General features: G+C 34.8%; 1 protein-coding gene across 1 annotated transcript; it reads left to right on the top strand.

The window, feature by feature from the left end:
- Nucleotides 1-23,293: 23,293 nt before the first annotated feature.
- LOC113776780 lies at nt 23,294-23,746 on the top strand. Its single transcript, XM_027321841.1, has one exon. The coding sequence runs from the start codon at nt 23,294-23,296 to the stop codon at nt 23,744-23,746; it is 453 nt and encodes a 150-aa protein (XP_027177642.1).
- The last annotated feature ends 1,084 nt before the right edge of the window (nt 23,747-24,830 follow it).

Here is a 24,830-nt window from a genome sequence, read left to right as displayed (position 1 = left end):
GCTTGGTCTGGTTTCCCATCCTGGAACAGTATTTGCAGTGGGATAATCCTATGAGGATTCCCTTCCATTTGCAATTTTATAAACTGCCTATCCCTATCAGTTTTTCTTTTTATAAGTTTCAGTTTGATTATATTGCTGCACGATATGGCAAAGTGGGGACGTGACAATGAAATTCTTAGCATTACTACTAATAAAGTATATTATATTTGTTAATCTTCAACAGTAATTGAGAAATTTGCTAGCTAAAGGTGAAAGGTACACTAAGGTCTCCATCAATGCTGTCATGAAGCATGTAAATCAGCTTAGCCATGAGCTCAGCTTGACCAAAATCAAGATTAAGCCGGCTTTTAGGTTCTAGAATTATACTCTATATGGTGATCACAAGACATTGCACTTATCAGTTACTATCACTGGCCATCCTGTAGCCACTAACTTTCTACAACTTCAAAAAAAAAAATTTTTTTTTTTGTTGTCTCTTTTTCTTTTTTTTTTTTTCTTTTCTTTGGTGGGTTTTTCATGATTTCTTTGGGGGCTTCCAGTTTTGGGGGTTTTGCTGTGGATTGTTAGGGCTAATGGCATAACATGTCAATAAAGCTTATAAATTAAGGGAGTGATGATTGTATACGTCTAAATCATGCCAATCATATTTCACCATTTAATAAAATTTTAGGAATTACCTATAGAAAAAAAAAGAAAAGAAATGTGTCAATTGATGGTAGAGATCCAAGGGAAACTTCTCAGATGTTTTCTTTTGTTTTCAAGCATTAAAATTGTTGTACAAATCATTTTTGTAGTACGAGATTTTTATGTGGTTTCCTACTTTTGCAGACTATTTTATTTTTATTTTTTTGGCTTTTTGTATGAGTATATATACGTATGTCCACTCAATTTCTTCTCCCACTAGTTCCCTGCAATGGTCACTCATGCTTCACTTTTAGGGAAGATTAGACTCAAGTCATTCAAGTCTCAACCTTCTTTTCGCACAAATGATAATTGCTGCCAAGCCAAAATTGGAAATATTTTTTTTTCCTTCTTTGCGGTCAAAAGGGAACTCAGATTTATGAGTATGAAGTTATCAACATGACTAATTCGTCGAGATTCAATGGCTGTTAAGCTTCGTTTGGATTACGGAATTGGACGAAAGATTTGAAATTTACTCAAATTAGTCTAATTGTTTGGATTATTTAGGAGATATTTTGATTTGTAATTTACTAAATATGAAAATATATTTTAAACACTAGAATAATTGATGATTGACAAATTTAAATACCTTCTAAGGCCCTGTTTGACAGAATTTCAAAATTTTAATCAAATCCCTCAATCCAAATCCAAATGCAACGTCAGTTTCCTTCACATGATGCACAACCACAAACAAACAAGCCAAGCTAAGTTCATAGAGTTCAACTTCCCTCCCCGACAGTGGGTGTATAAAAGCTTTTTGTCAAATCGAACATAAAACCAAAAAGGGAAAAAAAAAAAAAAGGAAAAAAGAAGAGAGAGAGAGAACAAGATGATTTGTTTATTTTCGGATCTAATCTGGTGCATAATGTCCTAGATTCTTCATACAAATAGTGGTAAATAGAAACAATTAACGTGAATATTAGTTCATCTTCAGATTAAAAAAAAAAAAAATGCTGACGGCGAAAAGCCATGTGCCATCGTTTCTCCTCTCCGCCATATACCCGATGGCCACTCTAGCATGGTATAAATTAAAACAAGAATTCAAAGTTTAAAGCATTATCAAGATTAATTCTTTATTAAGTACAAGTTTAAATCCACTATCAAGACTAAATAAAAGATTTCTCATGATGTTAATTGAAGTCCTAATGAAGAGTACCTTGTTTTCATGCAAGAAGATAGAGGATATTAATATGTAACATGTTACTAGCTATAAGAAAGATCTTCTCATAGATCAGCATGTTGCCCTCAATAGAAACAAGAAACAGACACTCTAATGGATCTTGGTGCTGCTAACAAGGCTTTGCGTTAACTTGGACATAATTTTATATTAAGATTGATCTAATGATTGGAAATATATTATAGCATCTAAGGATGTAATTAATGTCTTTCTCTTCTACTTAACAGCAGATGGTGCTTCCTGTTCTTTATGACAATTGCATGTTCAGGCAAGAACATTAACCTTTAGATGTCAATTTTTTTGCGTTATATTCCACAGACTACAGAAGATGGATGGTGGCTCTTATGTGAGGTCTGTTTCTGCTTGTTGGACTAAGGATAAAAAATGTTTCAGGGGAACCAACATACCTGTGACTTACAACTTGGCTATATTGCAAAATTCTACTAATATGCGAAGACACGGTGATTGGCCCTTGTGGGCTTAATTAGACAAAAATAATTTAGTTTTTCTAGGTACCTTGCATTTGGGTGTTTAATCATGGGATTTTCTAATATTTATTGTGGTTTATCATTAGCAACATGATTAAGTTGATGTACGACTGTGTCAAATCTTCTGATTTTATTAAATCCATCAGGAATTCTCTACTTACTTTTGTCAATCGTTTGTTGTTGGACGATTTCCAGCAATTTTAGTAATGAAAATTCTCTTTTTATATAAAAAAAAATTTGTTGATGTACTACCGTGCGTGCTCATATTATTAGGTTGATGTACGACTATGAATAAGTTGCCTCAAACTTTTGATCTTATTATTGGCTAACTACATAGATGGGAAAGTGATGTTTATTTTGTTGATGAAGAAGTGAGAAAATCTCTTAAGTAAACCTCAAAACAAAGACGATGCGTTAAATGTTTGCTTGTTTTTTTTTTCCTAAAATATATATATACTATAAAGGCATATACTACAACTATAAATCCAGTGGTAATCTATTTGCTCAAATAGCAATCCTATATATGTATCGAATGGACCAACAAGTATAAAAGTGCAAGTTGAGAAATGCTTTCATTTCCAATTTTCTCTTGAATTCTTAAAAGTATTTATTGAGTTATTCTGCGGCTGATGTGAGACTGATCCTAGGTTCATTCCTCGACATTTTATAGTCCCGTGGCCCATGTGAACTCCATCCAAATTTGCAAATTTTAAACCAGCCTGCCTTTAAGGTCCTCTCTATTTATTAAATTATTCTTTCTTACTAAAACTTTATTATTAAATTATTTGAAAGAACATTGGATTCCCAATAAATATATTTGAAAATTCCCATTTCAAATCTCGATCTTAAGAAGAGACAACTTAGGTAAGCCTAGCAAGAAGAGCAACCTTGAGCAATGTGCTTATTTTTTTAATGCTGTCAAATAGGGGCTATTTGTTGCTTCAAAGTTATAAACAAAAGCTGACAACATGAATTCAACAAATTCGCTTGGCACTTTTTGTTATTTGCTTCTCTTGTGAAAGTACGTACGCAATATGACAAGTGCCTTTTGGTTTGGTTTCTTTCACAAAAATGCGCAAGCAATATAACCACACAAGTATGAGAAAGATTGACGGTCATACAAATATGCATCCATCAGCAAATTGCAAATTGCAAATTGCATGTGAGGGCAATAACGTTGGTCTATATGCCAATGTAAGTAGATAAAGTAGATCCTGACGTTAAGCTACAGATGGCTAAGGGTTCTCATCTTCCTCTTGTCCTTCCAATTCCAATCCACCTCTTCAAAACCAATGCAAGTTATTGGATAAATATTATAGGCACCGTCAAGTTTGAATACATGCCATCTAATTTTAATTTCAAATTTTACATGTGTATCATGCATCTAATTATAATCCTATATATATACTGTCATCTGTACATGTAAGATGCACTTTAAACGTATATACTGTCCGTGCATAGATGTTGTCCGTGTGATGATCACTCGTTGGCTATACAAAGTTCTAAACAACTTAGGACAAGACTATTTCCCTTTTTTTCATGCAATAGAGGATAAGATTATTAAACGTATATAAGTTGAACTAGAATGCAATTTAATGATCAATTGGTTTATATTTGAACAAATTCTACTCAATAAATTGCACATACTTCAAGTGTCTTGAATCGATTGAGTTTCTTTACCAGATTAATTATACAGTAAGAACTATTAACGAAATAAAAAATTGATCTCATATATGCTTATGTTTGTGTATATTTGATGATTTCAACAAAACTAGATTGATAGGAATCTTAGAAGATTATCGTTTAGGCCGTTAGGTAGTACAATTTTACCTAAAGATTTAATCTCTAGAAGTCGCCTCAAGTGATGGAAAAGATAAGTATGGGAAAATATAGAGAAGAGAACGTGAGGAAAGGAAGAAAAAGTAGAAAGGGCCAAATGGTTGACAGCTTTGGCAGCATGTAGTGATGGCCGTTTGGATGACAGGGACCCAAGGATTCCTTGGGCTGGGCCAGATATGGGCCACCAGTTCATATAGAAGAAAAGTAGGCTTTATGTGGGTCCATTGCACAGGAAGCATTTTACATGGGACCTACAACCAGCACACACGCCCAAAAACCCCAAGGTGCCCGGACAACAGGGCCCAATGAAAGAAACGGCTACAGCGGCTATGGGGCCGCCAAGAAGAGCAGCTGCCACTCGCAATCTGAGCGACTGCAGTTCACGTCATCCGAATATTAAATCTCTTTTATACCAAGTAAATTTTTGCCATTTTCGTTTTCACGCAAGAGGCATTTCTTTGCTCGAAAGTGAATTTATGAAGCTGGTAACGTAGTCAAGATTGAGGTCTTTAGTTGCAAAAAGGAATCAGGCTAAGCATTAAAATTTCGAAAATATAGCTTCTGGTGTTAATTCGTTTAAATTTTCGACCAAAATGACAAGTATATTGACATCTGAAAATAACAATTTCTCATTAGCACGTACAAGTTCATAGTCCAATATCAGGTATGATACGTCAAAATAAGTAAATAGTTCCAAAAAAAGTGTCAATTTAGAGCCTAAATCAAATTTGATGGGGGCAAATTGTCGAATAAGAACAATCAACAATGCTTGCTTTAGTCAAGAATTATTCTTAGTTGGTGTATAATTTATAGTGGTTTAGTTTGTCAAATGAATTTTTTTTTTGTCTTTATGTAGAAGCTACTATTAGACATGCTTTTGAACCATTGAAAAGTATGCTTAAATGTGTGTTAAAATTGGTGATAGTTGCATTAACTTGCTAGGGTTAATTTTCTTAAAACGCCTTCAAGAATTCTGAGATGGGGAGAGTACACTTCAAGGAGCATGGCGGCGAGAGTGAAAAGGCAAAGCATTACTCGTACTTATCATGTTAGTGTGGGATCCCTCTGTGACACAACGTGGTTGGTGGGAAGTGTATTAACCCCAAATCCACCAATCCCATCGTTATCAAAAATAAATTGTATATTTTATTGATGATTCATACATCTTTTCTTTCTTTTCTTTTCTTTTTCTGCTTTCTTTTCCGGGAATATTGGAGTTAATAGTTTGTAATACTACTAAGAAAAGAACAAAAAAAAAAAAGAGGAGAAATTGGTGAATATGGTGATTGACCCAAGATTCCATAAAAATCTACCATTTTTTTTGGTTTAATTTTCCCTTGAGGAATAAAATTCAATTATTAAAAATACATTTGAAAATGTCATTAAAGTATTGGCTGCCCGGAGAGCGGAGCCTTCTCACCCGGCGGCCCAAACTACCTTGGTCTAAGTGACTCGTGATCTACATAAAGAAACAATAAAATCTAAAATGGTAAAGTAATATAGCCGTAATTCTTTTAGTAATGCCTAAATGTTCATTCCTCGTGATTCATGACTGTAATAGCACTTATCAACACAGTAGAAACAGAACAGAGCTTTTGTATAAACTGTATTGTAATGATTTGATGTATGCGAGATAAAAAAAGTGATCGAAAAATATGTTCACAGAAGACATAAAAATTTTTCTGCAAAAAATCACAATCCAAACAAGTTACAAATTGCAATAACACAATGGAAGTCGAATCACAATCCAAACAAGGCAGTTACAGGGCATCTATACAAATTTAACTTTTTTTTTTATTTTGCAAGATGATGTATGCAAACTAAAAAAGTGATTAAAAAATATATTCACAAAAAACGTAAAAATTTTTCTATAAAAAATCACAATCCAAACAAGTTACAAATTGCAATAACACAATAGAGTCGAATCACAGTCCAAACAAGGCAGTTAAGGGTAGGGCTGTCAACGGGCCGGGTCCGGGCCGGAATTCATTATTCCGGACCCGGACCCGAATTACTATGCCGGATCCGGATCCGACCCGTTTACCCGACGGGTCTTTTATTCTATGTTCCGGATCCGGGTCTACCCGAACAAATTTACCAAAATTTATAATTTCTAATAAAAATGAGAAAAAAATATATTTGTAAACTAATTTCTAACTAATGCAAAGAAAAAACCAAATAAGAAAAGAAATCAAATTAACTTTATTAAAATACATCACCCTAATCAAATTATATTGATAAATATATATTTTTAAAATTATTAATTCATTTATATCCGGATCCGGGTCTAATACGGGCCGGAATACTATATTCCGTACCCGACCCGTTTTTTTGTTTGACAAAACGGATCCGGATCCGGATCCGGGAAACGGAATTAAATCCCTACCCATACCCGCAATAATTTCCCGGATCCGGTCCGGATCCGGGTCTAGACCCGACCCGTTGACAGGCCTAGTTAAGGGGCATCTATACAAATTCAATTTTGCAAGATGATTTTGTTGATTGTTGAACACAGAGACAGTACAAATTGATACAGATAGAAAGCCAAGTCATTCTCATCTCATCTCATCTATGTATCTGTCCTGCAAATGGGGCTTTTTGGCCTGGTTTGCACTTGCACTTTACAGCATGCCATAGAGTAGTAATATAGGTTCAAGTGCAGCAGAGCTTTCAGTGGAGCCGTGGGAAGACTCGGGAGCACTCAACTACAAAGAACTGAGAAAAAAATTTGAAGCCGAAAGGATACGGATACAACAAAAGTGAAGCAGGCAGGCAGGGGATAATTGGGGCCCAAAATTCCTGTCTCAAGAAATGGTCCTACATTTTGCTTTCCCACTACAGCCATCCATTGATCGATGGATGGATCTGTCCTTAGTCAGCAGTCGCGTCCGTCACCCTTGTTTGACTCCGAGGCCACAACTTCTTCTCCCCCTATGAGTCACTCTGTCTCCACAGTTGCCTGTCTCTATCTGCAGTCTGTAACGAGCTCAGATCCCCATGAATGAATGAATGATGATGATGATAATCCAGTCTCAGCCATCTCCGTGTTTTCCGTGCCTCTCTGATTTTAATCTGATGCCTATCTTAGCACCCGTACTAGCCGCATCAGTGACTGTTGGACCATATAGCTTGAGCCGCCAAGCCATTGTGCCAACAATAGTAAAAACACTTGGAATTGGATTGGCGGTGTTTTTTTTTTTTGTGTTTTTAAAATATTTTATTGTATTAGTGTATATGAAAAAATTTTTAATTGTAAATATTTTTTTGAAATATTTGATATATTGTATGAATGATACTCCCTCCGTCCCACTTTGATAGTCTTGTTTCTTTTTTCACACAGTTTAAGAAAAAGTAGTTAACTTTATTGGAAAAGTAAATTTAGATTGTTATTTTCCTAAAATACCCTCACATTAAATAGAGCACAACTTTATGGGAACTTGAATTGATGGTAAAAAAAAGAATCAACTCTCATTAAATGGGGTAGGTTTATAGTAACAACAACTTACATTGAATAAGGGCATTTTAGGAAAATTAAAATACAACTACATTCTTCAATTGGAAAGTGAACTACAATTTGGGACAGACAAAAAAGAAAAATATGACTATCAAAGTGGGACGGAGGGAGTATGTTTTTTGAATTATTTTTTTATATATTATTATAATATTGCATTTAAAAGATTTATTTTTTAAAAATAAGCCAATCCAAGCGAGGGTTAACAGTTAGAGGACTCATAAGGAGTACATCTAAGGGGGACTCGCAAAAAACCCACATCCAACCAATTGGTGACAGGAAAGGGCTCCCATAGACCTTAAACCTAAGTTGAAGAATCCACATCTAACCGATGTGGGACGGAAGCCCATCCCCCATCCCCCTCCCCCGAGCACACCCTCACCAAATAAATGGTATTTTTCTTTCAGTAGAGAGAAACACACACACTCACAAAGTTAAGAAACATTCGGGGGTTAATAATTAGAGGACTCACAAGGAGTAAATCTAAAGGGAACCCACAAGGAACTCACATCCAGCCAATTGATGACAGGAGAGGGCTCCCATGGATCTTAAACCTAAGTTGAACAACCCACATCTAACCGATGTGGGACGGATCACTTTTGTTGATTTGGCCTTGTTTGGATTGTGAGTTTATCTTTTCTATGATCACATTTTTACTTCACATACATCAAATTGCTACAATATATTATATTGTTCTACAGAAACTCTAGCAATCTAAATGCAACCGTTTCACTCCAAAAGAAAAAATGTATCCCTTCTTGTTGTACCATTACGGAAATTAATTTTTGTAGGTATCCGAGTAGATCATTTAATATATACAGTAGCCAGATAAGATGTATGATTATACTAAAAAAATGTGAAGATAAGTTATGGTATATGACGATACAAGAGAATTGATGCGCCTATTTTAGGTTAGAATATGGGATGTAAGTTTCCCGGAACCTGCACAGGTATTTGCCGATGTTTATCAGTTAAAATTCCATAGCTGGACATTTTTCACATTAACACACACACACACACACCCCAACACAACCCAAAGAAAAAAACTGACTAGTTCCATTTATCCTGCTAATTGTTGGATTGAACTATGAATGAATTGGGCTACCCTTTGTTTGGACTTGCATACTAGGGCCTGGCTTTGTGTGAAATTTTAAATTCGTCTTGCTATTTAATCAGGGTCTACCCAGCTGCATCATTCTAAGCTCATGTTCTTCGGTTTTCCTTATCATGCATGATTTTATTTTATTTTTGCTTTCATTGGCTTACAGTTCGAACCAATAGAGGGGTTAATTGGCACAAAAAGTCTTTATCCTTGAACAATAAAAAATAGGCCCCTATAAAGGGTAACACTTTTAATTTATTTATTTATTTGGTTCTTTAGTAAGAAAAATAGGAAAAAAAATTCTAGAACTTGATTAACCTCGTCTCAGCCTAAGTCGAACTTTCTAGTCGAAGCATACTCTTTTTAAGTTTGTGGTCTACATTAATTCAATTGTCTAATTGATTCCTGATCTTCTTTTTAAAAATTATTGAGGAGTTATTGTCTATTTTCTAGGCTATGATTCGTTTGCTCCCGTTTAGCCATGATTTTTAACGACTTGGGTCTACCATTTCATGTCCCCAGATAGTGGAAAAATTTTGTGATTGAGATTGGAAGACATGTTCCACAATATCCATCTATTTCCTTCAAGAACTGATAAGGAGTCGTAAAACACCCGGCTACTGAACTTCATAGTTTACACACGATTTCTCTTGAACATCATACATATACAAGCCGTTTAGTATTCAATCGGTTCTCATTTCCCCTGGTTCCTGACGTTGCAAGAAAGGACACTGGTTAATTAATTTGTTCATGCCAAATTTGACTTGCCTATAACACCAACGTGCATTTTTCCTAGAGATGGAAAAATGTGTCTGGTCTGTGTCTGCGAGAGGGCACAGCAGTTTCTTTATCGCTTATGCCATAAGCCAAACGCGGATACGAAGGCCCTTTAAGAAGCAGAAGAGAAACGGCTAAGATACTGTTTCTTTCCAGAAATTTTTGGGACCATTGGTGGGAAAGCAACCATGTTAGAATAGACTAGTGCGACTAAAATGCAACTACTGGAAGAAAGCTTTTTCTCGCAGACTGACAAGTGACAACAGCATCCATTGACCAGCCGTCTGCGCATTAGACAGCAGCAATGGCTGAATTTTGAAGAATCAAATCTTCCCACATGCCCAATTTGCCTAATAGTTTTTTATAGAAAAGTAAAAGAACAAGTATTTTCCCCGCATGAAATGCATGTATGAGTTCTTGGGTGGACTGGAGTTCTTCTACTTCTGAGACTGACATATATGGAAGTGTGAACCTTGGAGTTCGTAATTCTTCTTGGCTTAAGCTACATAGTATACTTGTATCAGACGTTAACCATTAACGGACCAATTCCGTTTGCTTTCCTAGTGTTTGATGGGTAATTTGGCTGCACAATGAGTTGCAGTCAACTTGGCATTCTTCTTACTGTTAGATTCAATCTCTCAATTTACCTTCCCCCCCGCTTTTTGCAGAATGCAGGATAGAAAAAGAATTTCGCTCTCTTTTTTCTCAACAACGGAGGATTAAGGAAATCCGACTGCTACAATCAACTAGTAACTAACACGTAAATTTCGTACTTGTCATAAATTTACATCTGTCTTGTTATAAAAGGACGTATAAGAATTAATTTGCGCAGCAGCCCGGCGAAAGGATGCGGAAACTACAACCCTTTTGACATGCATCATGCACGTATGATGTCGAAGCGTTGGCCAAGAGTCATGGACCTCATGGTCTCACGAGGCAAAACCATTATGCTTTTGAAGCAACTTTTTTCCGACTTTTGCAACTCGTTATGAAATGGCTACAAGAGACAAATGTGGAATTAAAAGAAGAAGAAGCGAAACGGTGAAAGTTAGATTTCACATTTATTTGGAGGTAGCAACACTATGAATTATGAACACTATTACTAATTCAATTTGTGCCCACCAGATTGGACTGATGTAGACTTGGCAGTATTAGATGATGATGCAATAAATTCGTACTGAGTTTTATAAAATCCAGGAGGAAATTAATGGTCCCTAGCCACTCCTACCTAGAGCGAGCATAATCTTTTGTTTAAAAAGAGGCCAAATTTCGCTTGCCCTTATCTTTTATTCTTTTGTTGGTTAGTCATTCACTAATGACTATATTTGGATTCAATTTCGTCGCTTTTTGTTGGCCATACAAGTTGGGAATTGATGGAGTCATTGGACCAGCTAGGCTAGCTACTTTAGGGATTTGTGACACCAGTTGAGGTTAACATCACTTGGCAGCAGCACCATGCAGCTGCTGGGAATAGACATTGGGATGTAACTTGGGGCGCCTGTTTCTTGAGGTCGCTGCTGAAACAGTACTTTGACGTCCCCAATTCAACAGATGTCCATCCACTGAAGAAAATGTAGTTGTAGACGAAAGCCCCATTGCATTGCAGAGGCCCTTCTTCTTGATTGAACACGGACTCAACAAGGAAGGGTGGGGGCACCAGTGCCACAACTTGGTTCTTGATAATTCTCCATTGACAGGACATTGGAGCTACCTCATTTATACCTAGTGCATGGGTATTTTGCGAGCATGGCCCTTCTTTCTTCAATTTGAAGTTAAATGGGTATATAATGTCTTCTTCTTTTATTTTGAATTCTGCGTTAAGCTTATTTTCAAGCTAAGAAAATAGATTACAAACAGAAAATGAATGTCTCATGTCTGTTGATATCTATGTTGTGTCCATATTCATTGTATTAATGTTTATATTTTGTGCCTGAATTCTTTGTATTAGTGCATCCTTGATTAAAGATCACTTTTTTTTTTTCTAAATTGTAAAGTTTACCTTAAATAGAGTAGGTGCATAAAAAAATCTATTTGAATTAGCTGTTTTTGGAGGTGTTTTTGAAAAATTTTAGTATAGCAGTGTATATGAAAAACTTTTACTATAAATATTTTTTGAAATATTTGATATATTGTATGGATGAGATGTTTTTTGAGTTATTTTTATTTGTGTATTACTGTAGTATTGTATTTTAAAAACTTGTTTTTGAAAAAATGGTCAATCCAAACGGACTTTTCAAATAATTTGGAGAACCATTAATATAAATACATAGTAACTTCCCAAATTCTAATTATCATTCTGAAATGGTTTAAGCCAAAACAATGTCCAACTCTTCAGAACACAAAAATGTTTCAATCTTTTAAGCATATTTTTTTTTTCCTTTTTTGGGTTACTTTTAAGTAGCTCTAAAAATTTATTTAGAGGCAGAGAAGCGGTCCCATATATTTTTGTGACTTTAGGTATCATCCGACAAGATCAATGCCTGAAAAACACACGACTGAAATTTGTGGCACTGCTGACTTAGTTTAACTGCAAAAAAGTTGACGATTTATGTTGCATTAACTCTTTGGAATTGCACAAGATTTGTAAAGTTTAATCAAGTGAAAGAGATACTAATTGATACAAGGCATAACCAACTCAATTAATTTCAGCCTGATATTTAGGTAGTCGACGTTAATATCCACCTGAGACCAATGGTCTGATCTCCTTCCTTCCAGAAATTGAGAATGGAAGAAACCAGAATTTACTCTGTTCATAATTACCTTTAAAATTTCCATGCAGTAGTTGTTGTGCATCCCCAGATGATTTGTAAAAGTGTAATTCACGGAATATGCTGTAAAAATTGGATTATTAAGTACATGTTTACCGTGGTATTGGTGTAGCCTTCTAGTATAATGTAAATCAAATCATACCGGATGATTTTCAATAATTTCGTTCATAAAATTCGCTAGGTGAAAAACATAACATACAAAGCTAGTGGTCCAAAATGCCAGTAAAAGCAATTCGATATTGACAAAGATAGCTGTTCTTAAATGGTTCAAAGTCCAAATTCAACAACCATATCTCCAAAATGAAAACTCAGACTTTGAATTAGGGCTGCAAACGAATCGAGCCGCTCGCGAGTCGAAATCGAGCTCGAACTCGAGCTCAAAATATTAAGCTCGTTAGCTCGCAAGTCGAGTATATATATATATCTTTTATTTTTTTTATTTTAAGTATATATATATTTTTTATTTTAATAGTAAAATTACATATATATCCTTAATATTTTATTATTTATTAAGAAAAAAATATTATTTGATTTATTTTTTAAAAAAAAATAAAATAATTATTTTTTATTTTTTTCGAGCTCGAGCTTGAAATTGTCAGCTCGTCGAGCTCGAGCTCGAGTTCGAGTTCAATGAAATTATGTCGAGACTCGGCTCGATTAGGCCAAAACTTGACTCGGCTCGGCTCGTTTGCAACCCTACTTTGAATGCACCAAGCTGAAGTGATAGACCACTAAATTTACACCCAAAAAAAAAAAATTGCGGTCAAAATTAACTTCACAATTGGTTCAGTGAATCTGTCATCAAATGCATGTCCACAATTACAATTCTATCATTAATTCCAATCTAGCTAGTAATTTCTAGCTTTACATATCTTGTTAAGGATAATCATGTATTCCATTTAATTTTGATACCAAAACTTGATTTCCTTGTATGTTCAATGAAATTACAAAATGTTTGGCCCTTTACAAATCCTGGTGTTAGTGTACTGATATAATTTTTACTGCTTCATTGGAAACATTAAACACAAAATTTAGCTCAACTAAATGCACCAAAAAAAACTATGGTGTAATTCGGAGTTACCATTTTTTTTTTTATTGGAAGGCAAAGCCAAACTATGCAGGAAATGTACCTATTGCCGTGAGGATTTCCAGCCCAAATCCGTATACAATTTTGAGCTAAGACCTGGCCGCACAAGAGAAGCCCAAATCCAAGTGACCGACAGACGACCAGCAAATCCAAGGGGCCAATTAATTGGGAGTCTCACTCTATCTTTGGTAGAGACAAGGACTAGACTTATCGGTTCTATTGCCCTGTTTGTAAGAAAAGGCCCGTCTCATTAGAAAGGGCCGAAGTGATGCTTCTCAAGCAAGTCCATGTGTACAAAATTATTTGGTCTTTTTTTTTTGGATAGAAATTTGTAGGACGAGTAAATTTTATATGCATTGATAGCGTATATATTATCACCGTTATACATAGAGGTGGCAAAATGGGCGGGATTTGCTTGGGTTTGTGATGGAACCGAGTCATATGGGTTTGGGCCCAATCTTACCCATATGTGTTTTGGGACTAACTTGGCCGGGATCACTTTGGGATGGGTTTAGATTGATCCCGCCCAATACCCAAATCTATTTTCTACATATTTTTTTTCCTTTAATTCATTTTTTATTTTTTATATAATTTTAATATTTTTGATTTATTAAATTTTTTTTTAGTTTTATTAAATAAACATGCAAGTGCTTTATACTCAGGATTCCCATCAAAAATTGGATTAACAAATAAAGGAAAAAATATATATACAGCCATATTCCAACATATATCAAGATGGCCAAAGTACTTAAGGTGTTGAATATTTATCCTTATCATTGTCCAAAGATGGCAGGTCTAAATTGACTGAAATGTTGAAAATTCTTGTGGATAATGACTAGGAAAACTATAAGATTATATTCTCTAGTATGACTATAAAAATTGTTAAAGATAATTTTTGAATCTAAGACTCCGTTTGGATTGGTTATTTTTTCAAAAAATAAGTTTTTCAAATACAATGTTACAGTAATATACAATAACTCAAAAAACATCCCATCCATATTAGTATATCAAATATTTCAAAAAAATTTTATAGTAAAAATTTTTCATATACACTGCTATAATAAAATATTTCAAAAATACCCCCCAAAAATAGCTAAACCAAACAGAGCCCTTTTGAATCTTATAGGAAAACTATAAGATTATATTCTCTAGTATGACTATAAAAATTGTTAAAGATAATTTTTGAATCTAAGACTCCGTTTGGATTGGTTATTTTTTCAAAAAATAAGTTTTTCAAATACAATGTTACAGTAATATACAATAACTCAAAAAACATCCCATCCATATTAGTATATCAAATATTTCAAAAAAATTTTATAGTAAAAATTTTTCATATACACTGCTATAATAAAATATTTCAAAAATACCCCCCAAAAATAGCTAAACCAAACAGAGCCCTTGTTATTTGAGCCCAATGGGTACCCAAGTATTTCCCAAATATTCCCATCAATTAATGGGTACAATTGGGATTTGTCCCATTTTAAACCCAATATCAAAATCCAATACACATCCCGCCCAAAGTCCCCATGGGCATGGGTAACCCATTGGGACTTGGGACAAATTGCCATCTCTAGTTATACACATGACATATATCCAAGAATTCAATTTCAAGTTTAAATTTAGATTAATTATCATTCATCCAATGCATAATGTATAAAAAGATTAATCCAAAATCTAAATGCATTAATTACACATGTTTAACTTTAATCTAAAGCATTTGGATTCTCTCCAGCTATATGAAGAATTATTTCAATAATGTTTGGAGTAGATTCCTTTGCGTTTCGGGGTTGATTGACCTTCTCAATTCAATGATACTCTACTAGCTTAGCCACAAAAAGGAAATAACGTTAACAGTAGGGGTGAACAAAAATACTCGTTAACTCGAAAAGATGCCATATCCTATTCGATCCGATCCAAAATATAGGGTGTTTGATCCGCATTATTTAATCAAATCAAAAAAGAGTTGTGTACCTACTTATATGTAGGGCGGATTAGCATCACAATATTAATAACCGACGGGGTACTCGACCTAACCTCCCCCTCCCCCCAAAATACACACACACACACTTACGATTTTTTTTATAAATTTTTATACACATACTACAAATACTACACTTGGGGCTAGACAAATCCAGAAAACAATGATACTGTATTTAAATCCTATTGAAAACATTGTTTTACACTCTTGCTACCTTAATCGCTAGAAGATATAGCAAACATGCAAAGCATGGTTTGATATTGCACTTGATAATATAGAGAATATAGATGAGCAGATTTGTTTTGATTAAAAGCGATTACATGTATGAAGTATGAATCGACTTGGGGGAACCTTGCATTTACGCTACGCCAATAAATAATGATAAGCCTTCTTCTTTGTATGTATTGGAAACCAAACAAAAAGGAGATTTTTTTTTTTACTCTGGTGAATCATCACATAATATGAAATTAGCAAAGTCATTAATTAGCACGAATTTTTGTAATGTTGATGATAATGTCTTTTCTTTTTGAGATTGAGCAACCAAAGGGCAATTTAGATAAATGCATTGTTCGCGATGCCGAGATTTAGTATGTCTATTGTTTTTAATATGTGTGAACCCAATAGTCTGATTTTCCTTTCTTTTTTTTTTTTGGGGTAAGATTAAGAGCTATCTATAATAGTATATATTTACATGTAATGTTAACTGGGTCTATACCAGTTAACTCCTAATGTCAGCATAAATAAAGGGCTCAAATCCAATGATGATTGATTACAAATCATGAATTACAACGAGCACCAAAGTATGAGAGAAAACCTACACAGATGCTTCCCTCTCTATTTTCAGTCTCCATTTATGTGAGGATTGCAATGAATACGATAGTTTTATGTATATATATTGTAGGGAAAATCGCCAATTTAGTCCCTAAACTTTTTTTTTCTGTCGATTTAGTTCCTATACATTATTTATAGCCAATTTAATCCCTAAACTTATATTTCGGTTCCAATCAAGGAGTTTTGCGGCGGCGCCACCGCATAATTTCTGTCAGCTTCCCAATCGAGCAACAAGAAGGGGTATTTTAGGAACTTCCATTCTAAAGCCTTAACCAAAATTAAAAAAAGGTGCAATCTTGCCGTTTCTCATAACTCAAGATTCAATTCTTGACTTCACTTGGATGTTGTGAATTGGAGTTTCGAATCTAGTCAGCTCAATTCAATCCAATTGAGTTTCCATCAGATTCTGAATTGAGTTCAAACCAAATTTAATTGAGTTCCAATTGAGTTTCCATCAAAATCCAATGAGTCTGAATTTGGTCCTTGCTTTTCAAATGCAGCATAATCTCCCAAAAGAATTGGCGAAGGAAATTATGCCGCAGAACCAAATGCAAATCTCCCAAAAGACCCAAAACCCAATTCAATGGAGAAATACCCACCCAAAATCCAAATCTCCTGCAAAACCCAATGCGGGTGAATTATGCAGTGGATTTTCAAAGCAAGGACCAATGCAGCAGAACCAAATGCAAAACCCTCAAGCCGATGATGGCCTCAGCTCATCCTTTGGAGTCACCTCTCGTCCTCGTGAGGAGTCCATCGCCGCCGCCAATCCTTCCTTCACCGACGGAGTTGCCACCCAGGAATTCTTGACTCCTGCCATGATTCCGCTTTCATGTCCCAATCCATCAAATCAAGGGCTAAGGATATTCAACCATTCGATTATTTTGATCCCAGGTCCGATCCAAACCAACTTCTTCTCCGGCGGAACAGCTATGGCTCTGCCAATGGAGTCACTACCACGACGCCGACCGTGACCATCCGGAATCAGAATCATTGGAGAAATAGCTATGGTTGTAGCAATGACGATGTCAATTTGAAATTGGATAGTGGGGGTTTACAGAGGATATTATCCTAGAAACAAAAATTGTCGAAAATTGCCCGTCATGTTGCAGTTTCACGGTGGAGTGGGAGCAATGCTTTAGTGGCAAATGATTTGTTTTGCAGGCAGATTGCTTCAGTGGAGATTGCACCTTTTTTTAATTTTGTAGGCGGAATGCTTCAGTGGAGTTTGCACCTTTTTTTAATTTTGGTTAAGGCTTTAGAATGGAAGTTCCTAAAATACCCCTTCTTGTTGCTGGATTGGGAAGCTGACGGAAATTATGCGGTGGCGCCACCGCGAAACTCCTTGATTGGAACCGAAATATAAGTTTAGGGATTAAATTGGCTATAAATAATGTATAGGGACTAAATCGACAGAAAAAAAAAGTTTAGGGACTAAATTGGCGATTTTCCCTATATTGTATTAAAAAACATATAGATGGAGCCAAGTTCATTTATTTGGTTAATAGCTTTTCTTTGGTAACATAAATCGAATTAAGATTCTTGGACAAGTTGTTGAAATTGAAACTTATTCACATGATTGTTTGAACATGATTCTGTTTGTGTCTTTTCTTTTTAGTACAATGTTTTTATAATTGGTCCTACATATACTAGGGGAGGGGAGGAGGGAGAGAGGGGAATGGACCGAACTATGGTATCAAATATTCCGAAGAAACTAAACTATTTTCAAAAACGTTTCAGGAAATCCTAGACAGAAAACGCAGGTAAGAGGTTTGAAACCCCTTACCTACACTCAAGTCCCCGGTAGCCAGCTAATTTAGCTGAGTTGGTTATTTACGTTCTTTCTGAAAAGTTTGTAACAAAATCATAGGAAGTAGTATGAGATATGAAAAGAAAAAAAAAGGTGCGAACTTGAGAAGAGAAGAACCTCAATACAGGATTCAGTTTGACTGGATTCCCAAGACGTATACATGCTAAGTTGGTGTTCTGACAAAGAGACCAGATGATTTTCACAGCCAAATGTTAATGATGTCCACTTCAAGGTCTAGTCAATACACGTGCATGGTTTGGTTTACTGCATCCTCTGTTTACGTATTTGAGGCAAGTTGTTGGAAGCTGCAGATAGATTATTGGAGTCTATATTGATGCAAATCTGACAGTTTCAAAATTCAAAGTCAAATTAGTCTGATAATGATCACTTTTGTGTCCAATAAACATGTATAACACGGCAGAAAGAAATGCAATTTCAGAAGAAGAAGAAGAAGAAGAAATAGCAATACCATTCTTCTTCTTCTCTATTCAATTATTTTTTTTCTTGTTTTTCTAAACCAATCAATTACTTGAAATTTGGGTAAGGTGAATTGGTTAAAATAATTCATTGAAGACGAAATTGGTTTCAGTGAAAATGTTTAGGGACCAAGACGACGAAATTCTCTTCTATGCATATGGAGTTGTTTTAAGGAGTATTTTTTTAAAGTTTGTTATTGTACACGCCAAACTCGAATCCAAGCAGAAGCCGTAGGGTTTAGCCGCTTAAGAAGATTATCAAACAGTTTTATTACTCGTTAATGGTTCACAATCAAAGCACCGAAATTATTGACTAATCCACCCTTGAGAGAGATGTGCACCTAACAATTTTTGGATTGTTCTGGTTCTTGCAGAATTATCTTCTCCTCCTCCTCTCTAGGATCCTTCTCTTCCTCCAACGTAGAATTCTTCCAAGCAACCACTCAGTCATCTTTCCCATGGGAAAGAGACAATCTAGTCTTTCTTTAATTTTTAGTTTCTTTTATTTGAATAAATACTCTGCTAAAGTTTCCTAGTGAGAGATCTTCTCTCCTAAAATTTCTTAGCGAGAGTTTTATTATCTCCTTAGGTTTTCTTTGGGAGAGTTTTTTTTTTATCATTTTTTGGAAATTTTGAGATTTTGTAGATCTATAAATTTCTGAAATATGCAATTCTCCATTATTGCTGGATCTAAATTTCTCTTTGAACTTGAACTAGTTTTTTAATCTCAATATGTTTTCTATTATTACTGATTTATTGGATGAAATGATCTTTTTTATTAAAACAAAAACTTTTGGCTTATACAGCATCTTCTTTTAAAATTAATCAAACAAACAAACCAAAAACTGAGGGTGCAAACTGCAAAGAATATTCCCAAGCAAAAAAAAAAAAAAAGAGCAAAATAAAATGAGGATTGGTAGTCTATCAGTATCAAAACCCCATTAAAACAGCAGGGATGCAACTAAATTAAATTCCGACCTGGTATTTTTCTGATCCTCAATAAAACACCAAGAATTAGGAATATGAAATTGGCGCCATCAACCATGGAGGTCCCGCATTGTGCCACCATACACGAGTCCCAATGTGCATTGAACCACGGTCAAAATCCTTTTTAAAAACAACAACAACCAAAAAAATAAAACAAAATAAAAGATGAAAACTGAAGCTTCACGAAATCTTGGACCAAATAATTGCTTAGTTTTATGTGTTTTCCATATTTTTTTTTAAATTCTGCCTAGAATAAAAAGGTAACGGATTCGAAATTTTATGTTCAAGTTATACCAAAATATTCATACTATGTCCCTTAAAAGGCAGTTCGATAGATAGGAGCATCAATTAGGTTATATGGATAGAACCATTAACCAGATAATTGTTTAATCTTCCTTTCTTGCTTCTTCTTTTCTCAAATCCATTTTTTCTTCGAATAATACAAAAAATGAAAAAACTTACCAAAAAACAAAAAAATAATAATGAAGAAGAAAAAAAGAGTGAAGAAAGGACAAACTGATGAAGAGGTACTTAGCATTTAGCACGGTTTCTGAGATTACAACAATTTGTATTAATTTCCACACTGTTTGAACCATCACCAACAACAATCAATAATTCAATATGATCTTCCATCATTCCCACGGTCGCTGGTTCATAAGACAACCCCCCGTGCGGCCGTAGGCTGATTTTTGCATATGATCACATCTTAGATTTAATGCATTTCTCCATTGAATTGCATGTCTTGTCTTCCTAAATATTATAATACAGAATTCGAGCGGCAGCCAAATTCAAGTCATGATTCATGAACATGAATGTTGAAACCTCTAGATGAACCATGTGTTTGACAATTATGCTAGACTTCTAAGTTAATGAATGTTCTTGATCATTCAACCATTCCACTTTTGATTTATCATTCCAATATTTTATTGTGAATGATATTTATATATATATTGTCACGATATTTAATGTTCTCAAGAATCATAGACAACGGATTTTGTCATTTGTTCTAGAATCAAGATAATATTCTGATTAATTTCAATCATAAGTTATCAAATCTTCTCTTGCCTTATGAGAAGTTCTTTTTTCTTTATTTCAAGTTTTTCCTCTTTTTTTTTTTTTGGTAGTTTGTTTCCATAATTTGGACTATCAACAATCGAAGTCAAAACATAGGTGATATCAAAATCGGCTTACCACTAAATTTTGTCTCATCAATTATCACCCAAAATATCAACTTATCAATACTAGGCCAAGCATCTATTTCGAGTTCAGCGAAGATTCTCAGCAAATTCGTTCTTGTACTGCTTCTTATATCATTCCAATGACAGCAAATCTGTTTTTTTTATTAAATAATTCGTTCTAGTAAATCTTGCTGCTGTCTTTGGGCCTAACAAAAGTGTTGCTACCTTTCAACGAAGAAATCAGAATTAAATTATTAACCCTAAATCCTGGGTAAACCTCAAAAGCCGGCAACTCTTGAGGCCACCCAGGGAACTAATAACCTAACTCTTAACCCTCCCTTTGATCGATGTGGGATTCTTGTGGCAAGGCCAGGGAGGCCTCTGCTACTAAAAGTGTACTAACCCCCAAGGCACTCGGAAACCTCACCACAAAAGTGTTGCTACCGTCTTATATCTTTGCATGCACTTCATTGGGCATAAGTATAAAGAAAAATACGAAATATACTGCCAAAGAGGGAAAACTAGCTACAACCAGGATCTCCTCAGACCACACTTGTCACTTGGGAGCAAAATAAGATATTTCTAAGGGGCTATTTGATAACATTAAAAAGTGCTGAAACTAAACTTTATCAGACATTCAGATATTTTGAATGTTTGATAAATGAAAATTCATCTGCTGAACTTGTTAAGCAGTGCTGAAGTTGTGTGTATTTTTTTCAACACAAGAATCATAGTTGAATGCTTAATTCTGATAAGAATTAATAGAATTATTTCAACTATCTTATCTTATTTACCAAATCTACCATTGTTTGTTAATTATGTTCAAAATTCTTATCTAATTAAACAACCTGATATTCTCTATCTAAGGATTTTCTATTTCTCTTTTCTCCCTTTTTAATGACTTTCATATTTTTTCCATACTCTTCATATAATATATTTCATCTTTTATATTAATTTGATTTAAAAATAAATATTGTCATTTTCATACCTAACAATGTTAAACTAATTAAATCATAGGTTCTATTTCTTTTTTGGATGAAAAGATATAAGGGCAAAATTATCAAATTTAACTTATTAAGCATTCAGTTATAAATATTTATCAAACAGTATAAATAGGTTTAGTATTAAAATTCAGACATTTATATATTTCTTTTCAGTGCTTAAAATTTAGCAAATTAATTGTTTCAGTATTCAGATTTCAAAATTCAGACTTTAGAATTCAGATTCAGTTTTATCAAACCGAACCTAAGTAAGTAGTGGGCATCAAAATTGGTATTAACCCGCGGAAGATGAAAATGCCAAGATAACAATTTTGAAACAGTTCATTAAATTTTCTAGTGACTACAAGAATTGAAATATATATATATATATATATAGCTGGATAACTTAACATTTGTAGAGGGAATATTGAACTGCATGCGTAGGACTTCCATTGCACCTTTATTACAGTTCAAGTCTATTAAGTCTGCAAAGATAATCAATATCTTGAATATATAATATCTTAATATTGATGTGTGTTCTGTGCGCCACAAATTTAATTGCAAACCAAACGGAATGCTTCCCAACTAATCAACAACAATTACTAGAAAAACGCGTTGCAAGTTGCAACAACTACATCTGTAGATGTTATGGACCGACATGCTAAAGACTGGATGCACCTATCACCTTAACTACTTAATACAAAAGGGATTATGCTAATTGTCTTCACTATATTAATCCACCATGTATAGCTAAATCCAAAAAGAATTATAAGTGAACTGTACTGGGTGTTTCTTTTATTAAGCAAAAAACTGTGCTGGATATCAATTATGCTACTAAACTTCTGAGGTATATCCAACGAGATCGCATATATTTTCTTTCCCAATACTAGTTAATATGCTAAAGGATATCTAGCTCATCATAATATTGAAACTACCAACTTGGAAAATAATCTATATTTCCCTTGTTTTCCACCCTCTGCTCCCATTCGACCATCCAAACACAAATGTTCAATCACCATCATCACATAGACGGCAATCGTTTGTATTGTTGGCTAATCGACTGGCATCATTCTCACTACACGATTGTGAAATGTGAAACCCGTACTGGAAAACAAAACCAAAAACCAGGCCGTGTGTGCCGGATAGTTTTGTTTCTTTGACTTGTATTCTGTTGCTAAACTGATTATTAGTCAACCAATTAATTAAATGTCACCTCTTGAACCATAATTAAATCTTTTGGTTGGTGTCACAAAATCACGACCATTAACAAATCCCATTTGGCACCCATCTATTGAAATTCCATTCAAGATTTATACAACCTTCTTCTCAAGGGGTTTTGGCCCTTAGGGTGGTAAGAGTTGTCCAGTTCTTGGATTTGGACAAGGCGCCTGCTGCCGCACGTGGCCCCAATTGTCCACTTATAAATTTTCTAAAATTCACATTAGCCAATGAACGATCGTGGAAACACGTATTTTCGTGGTTTTGTGTTTATCTATGCACATCCCATGTACCTAGTATATATATAGGTATACTGCTCTTTATTCATCCATTTTCTGTTGCATGCATCAGTTGCATTTCTAGTACAAAATTCTCCAAATTTTTTGTGGGTTTGTTGCTCAAAAAATGGCTTGGTGTGAACCGGAAATTATGTGCGAGAAGCATCCAAATCAAAGGCAACAGCCCGGATTTTGCTCATCTTGTTTAAACGAAAGACTTGCCAAGCTGCCATCCTTTACATTTTCCATGGCTCCTTCACGTTCTTCTTCTTCACTTTCTTCATCACCTGCCTTCAATTCTTCTGCATCTTCATCCACATGTACATCCCCAACTCATCATCGTGCAAATCATCACCATCGAACCACTTCAACAGGGCTTAATCCCTTTATGATTCATGGCAAACATGGGTTGATGAGAAAGAGCAAATCAATAGCTTATGTTGCGAGAAGACGAGCTAGAAGTGGCTTGGATGGAAAGAAGAAAGAAGGGTTTTGGTCCAAGTTGATTCGATCCACAAGTGTGAAGACTAAAGGGGTTTTAGTGCGTTCCAAGACTGGTAAAGAAAGATTTGAGCATTAGTGATGGGATATCATATGAGGGAGAAAGAAGACTTGTATTTTCTAGTTTTACCTTTCTATTTTCGGGGCTCAAACTGAGGATCTAACCTGTGTTTATAAGCAAAAATCACAGAACAAAGCTTCAAATAGAAATGGAGATCCTTATTCTAGTGTATATCGTATCTTTGACATCTTAAATAAGATGAGAATTTTGGGAAATTATCACAGGCCAACTTATTCTTTTCTTTACTTATTGTTAATTCATCATTTAAATTCTGTTGTTTTCGTTTATTTAGTTGAATTCCTAGATTTTGATCATCTCACGCGTGTTTGATACTTTGAAAATACTCAAGAGTGTAAAAGGGTTTCATCGATTGAATCTTGAAGTTCATACTTCCATGCTTTAGTCCGTGCATACATCACTAGACATTGTCTTATACAAGTAGTTGTGACTACTGAGGGAAGAGGCCTATATATTTTAGAATTGTGAGTCAGAAATATACCGTGCCAAGTTTACGTTAGGCTGAGGGAAGGCTGAATTGGATAATAAGATGGGAAGAATTGTAGATAAAAGGTTCTGAATTCAAGATCTTCTAATTATTTCAAAAAAAAAAAAAGAGAGACTTTACATTAGTCCATTTTGCAACAAAGATAAAAGTATACTAATTACAGAATAAAACCCTCCCTCGGCAATTGACCCTAAAATTTTCTGTTATAGAAAACGAAGTTCCATCAGGATACGTTTGATGGAATTAGTATTTGAGGTAGAGAAGATTCACAGTTTAGTCGAGGCACGTTAGCAATCTGACCCTTGACCTAGCGATCGAAAGCAACATAAACGTGGCTTGTAAAGTAGATTGTGGCTGCTAGACTACTCCAATGGGCATATGCATGTTTTTATTCAATGTCAATCTGAAAGTCGTTGATGTTGCTTTCACTTAATTAAGCCTCCGTTTGGTGGACCTCTAATGTAGTTGGTACTTATTCCACATGCAACAAACAAGCTACTCTATCGTCTGATTGCTATTCAAAAGCAAAGGGCATCAAGGAAGAATCAGGAAGAGGGTGACGAGTGAATACCAAATTCCTTCTTTAAGCGGAGAAAT

Source organism: Coffea eugenioides, chromosome 7 (genome assembly GCF_003713205.1).
Source record: "Coffea eugenioides isolate CCC68of chromosome 7, Ceug_1.0, whole genome shotgun sequence".
Classification (NCBI taxonomy): Eukaryota; Viridiplantae; Streptophyta; class Magnoliopsida; order Gentianales; family Rubiaceae; genus Coffea; species Coffea eugenioides.
The sequence above is the reverse complement of the archived record's forward strand: the minus strand, read 5'-3'. Positions and strand labels throughout refer to the sequence as shown.

What these genes read in the sequence shown, in the direction of transcription:
- LOC113776780 (XM_027321841.1), top strand. Translation starts at nt 23,294, where the DNA reads ATGGCTTGGTGTGAACCGGAAATTATGTGCGAGAAGCATCCAAATCAA.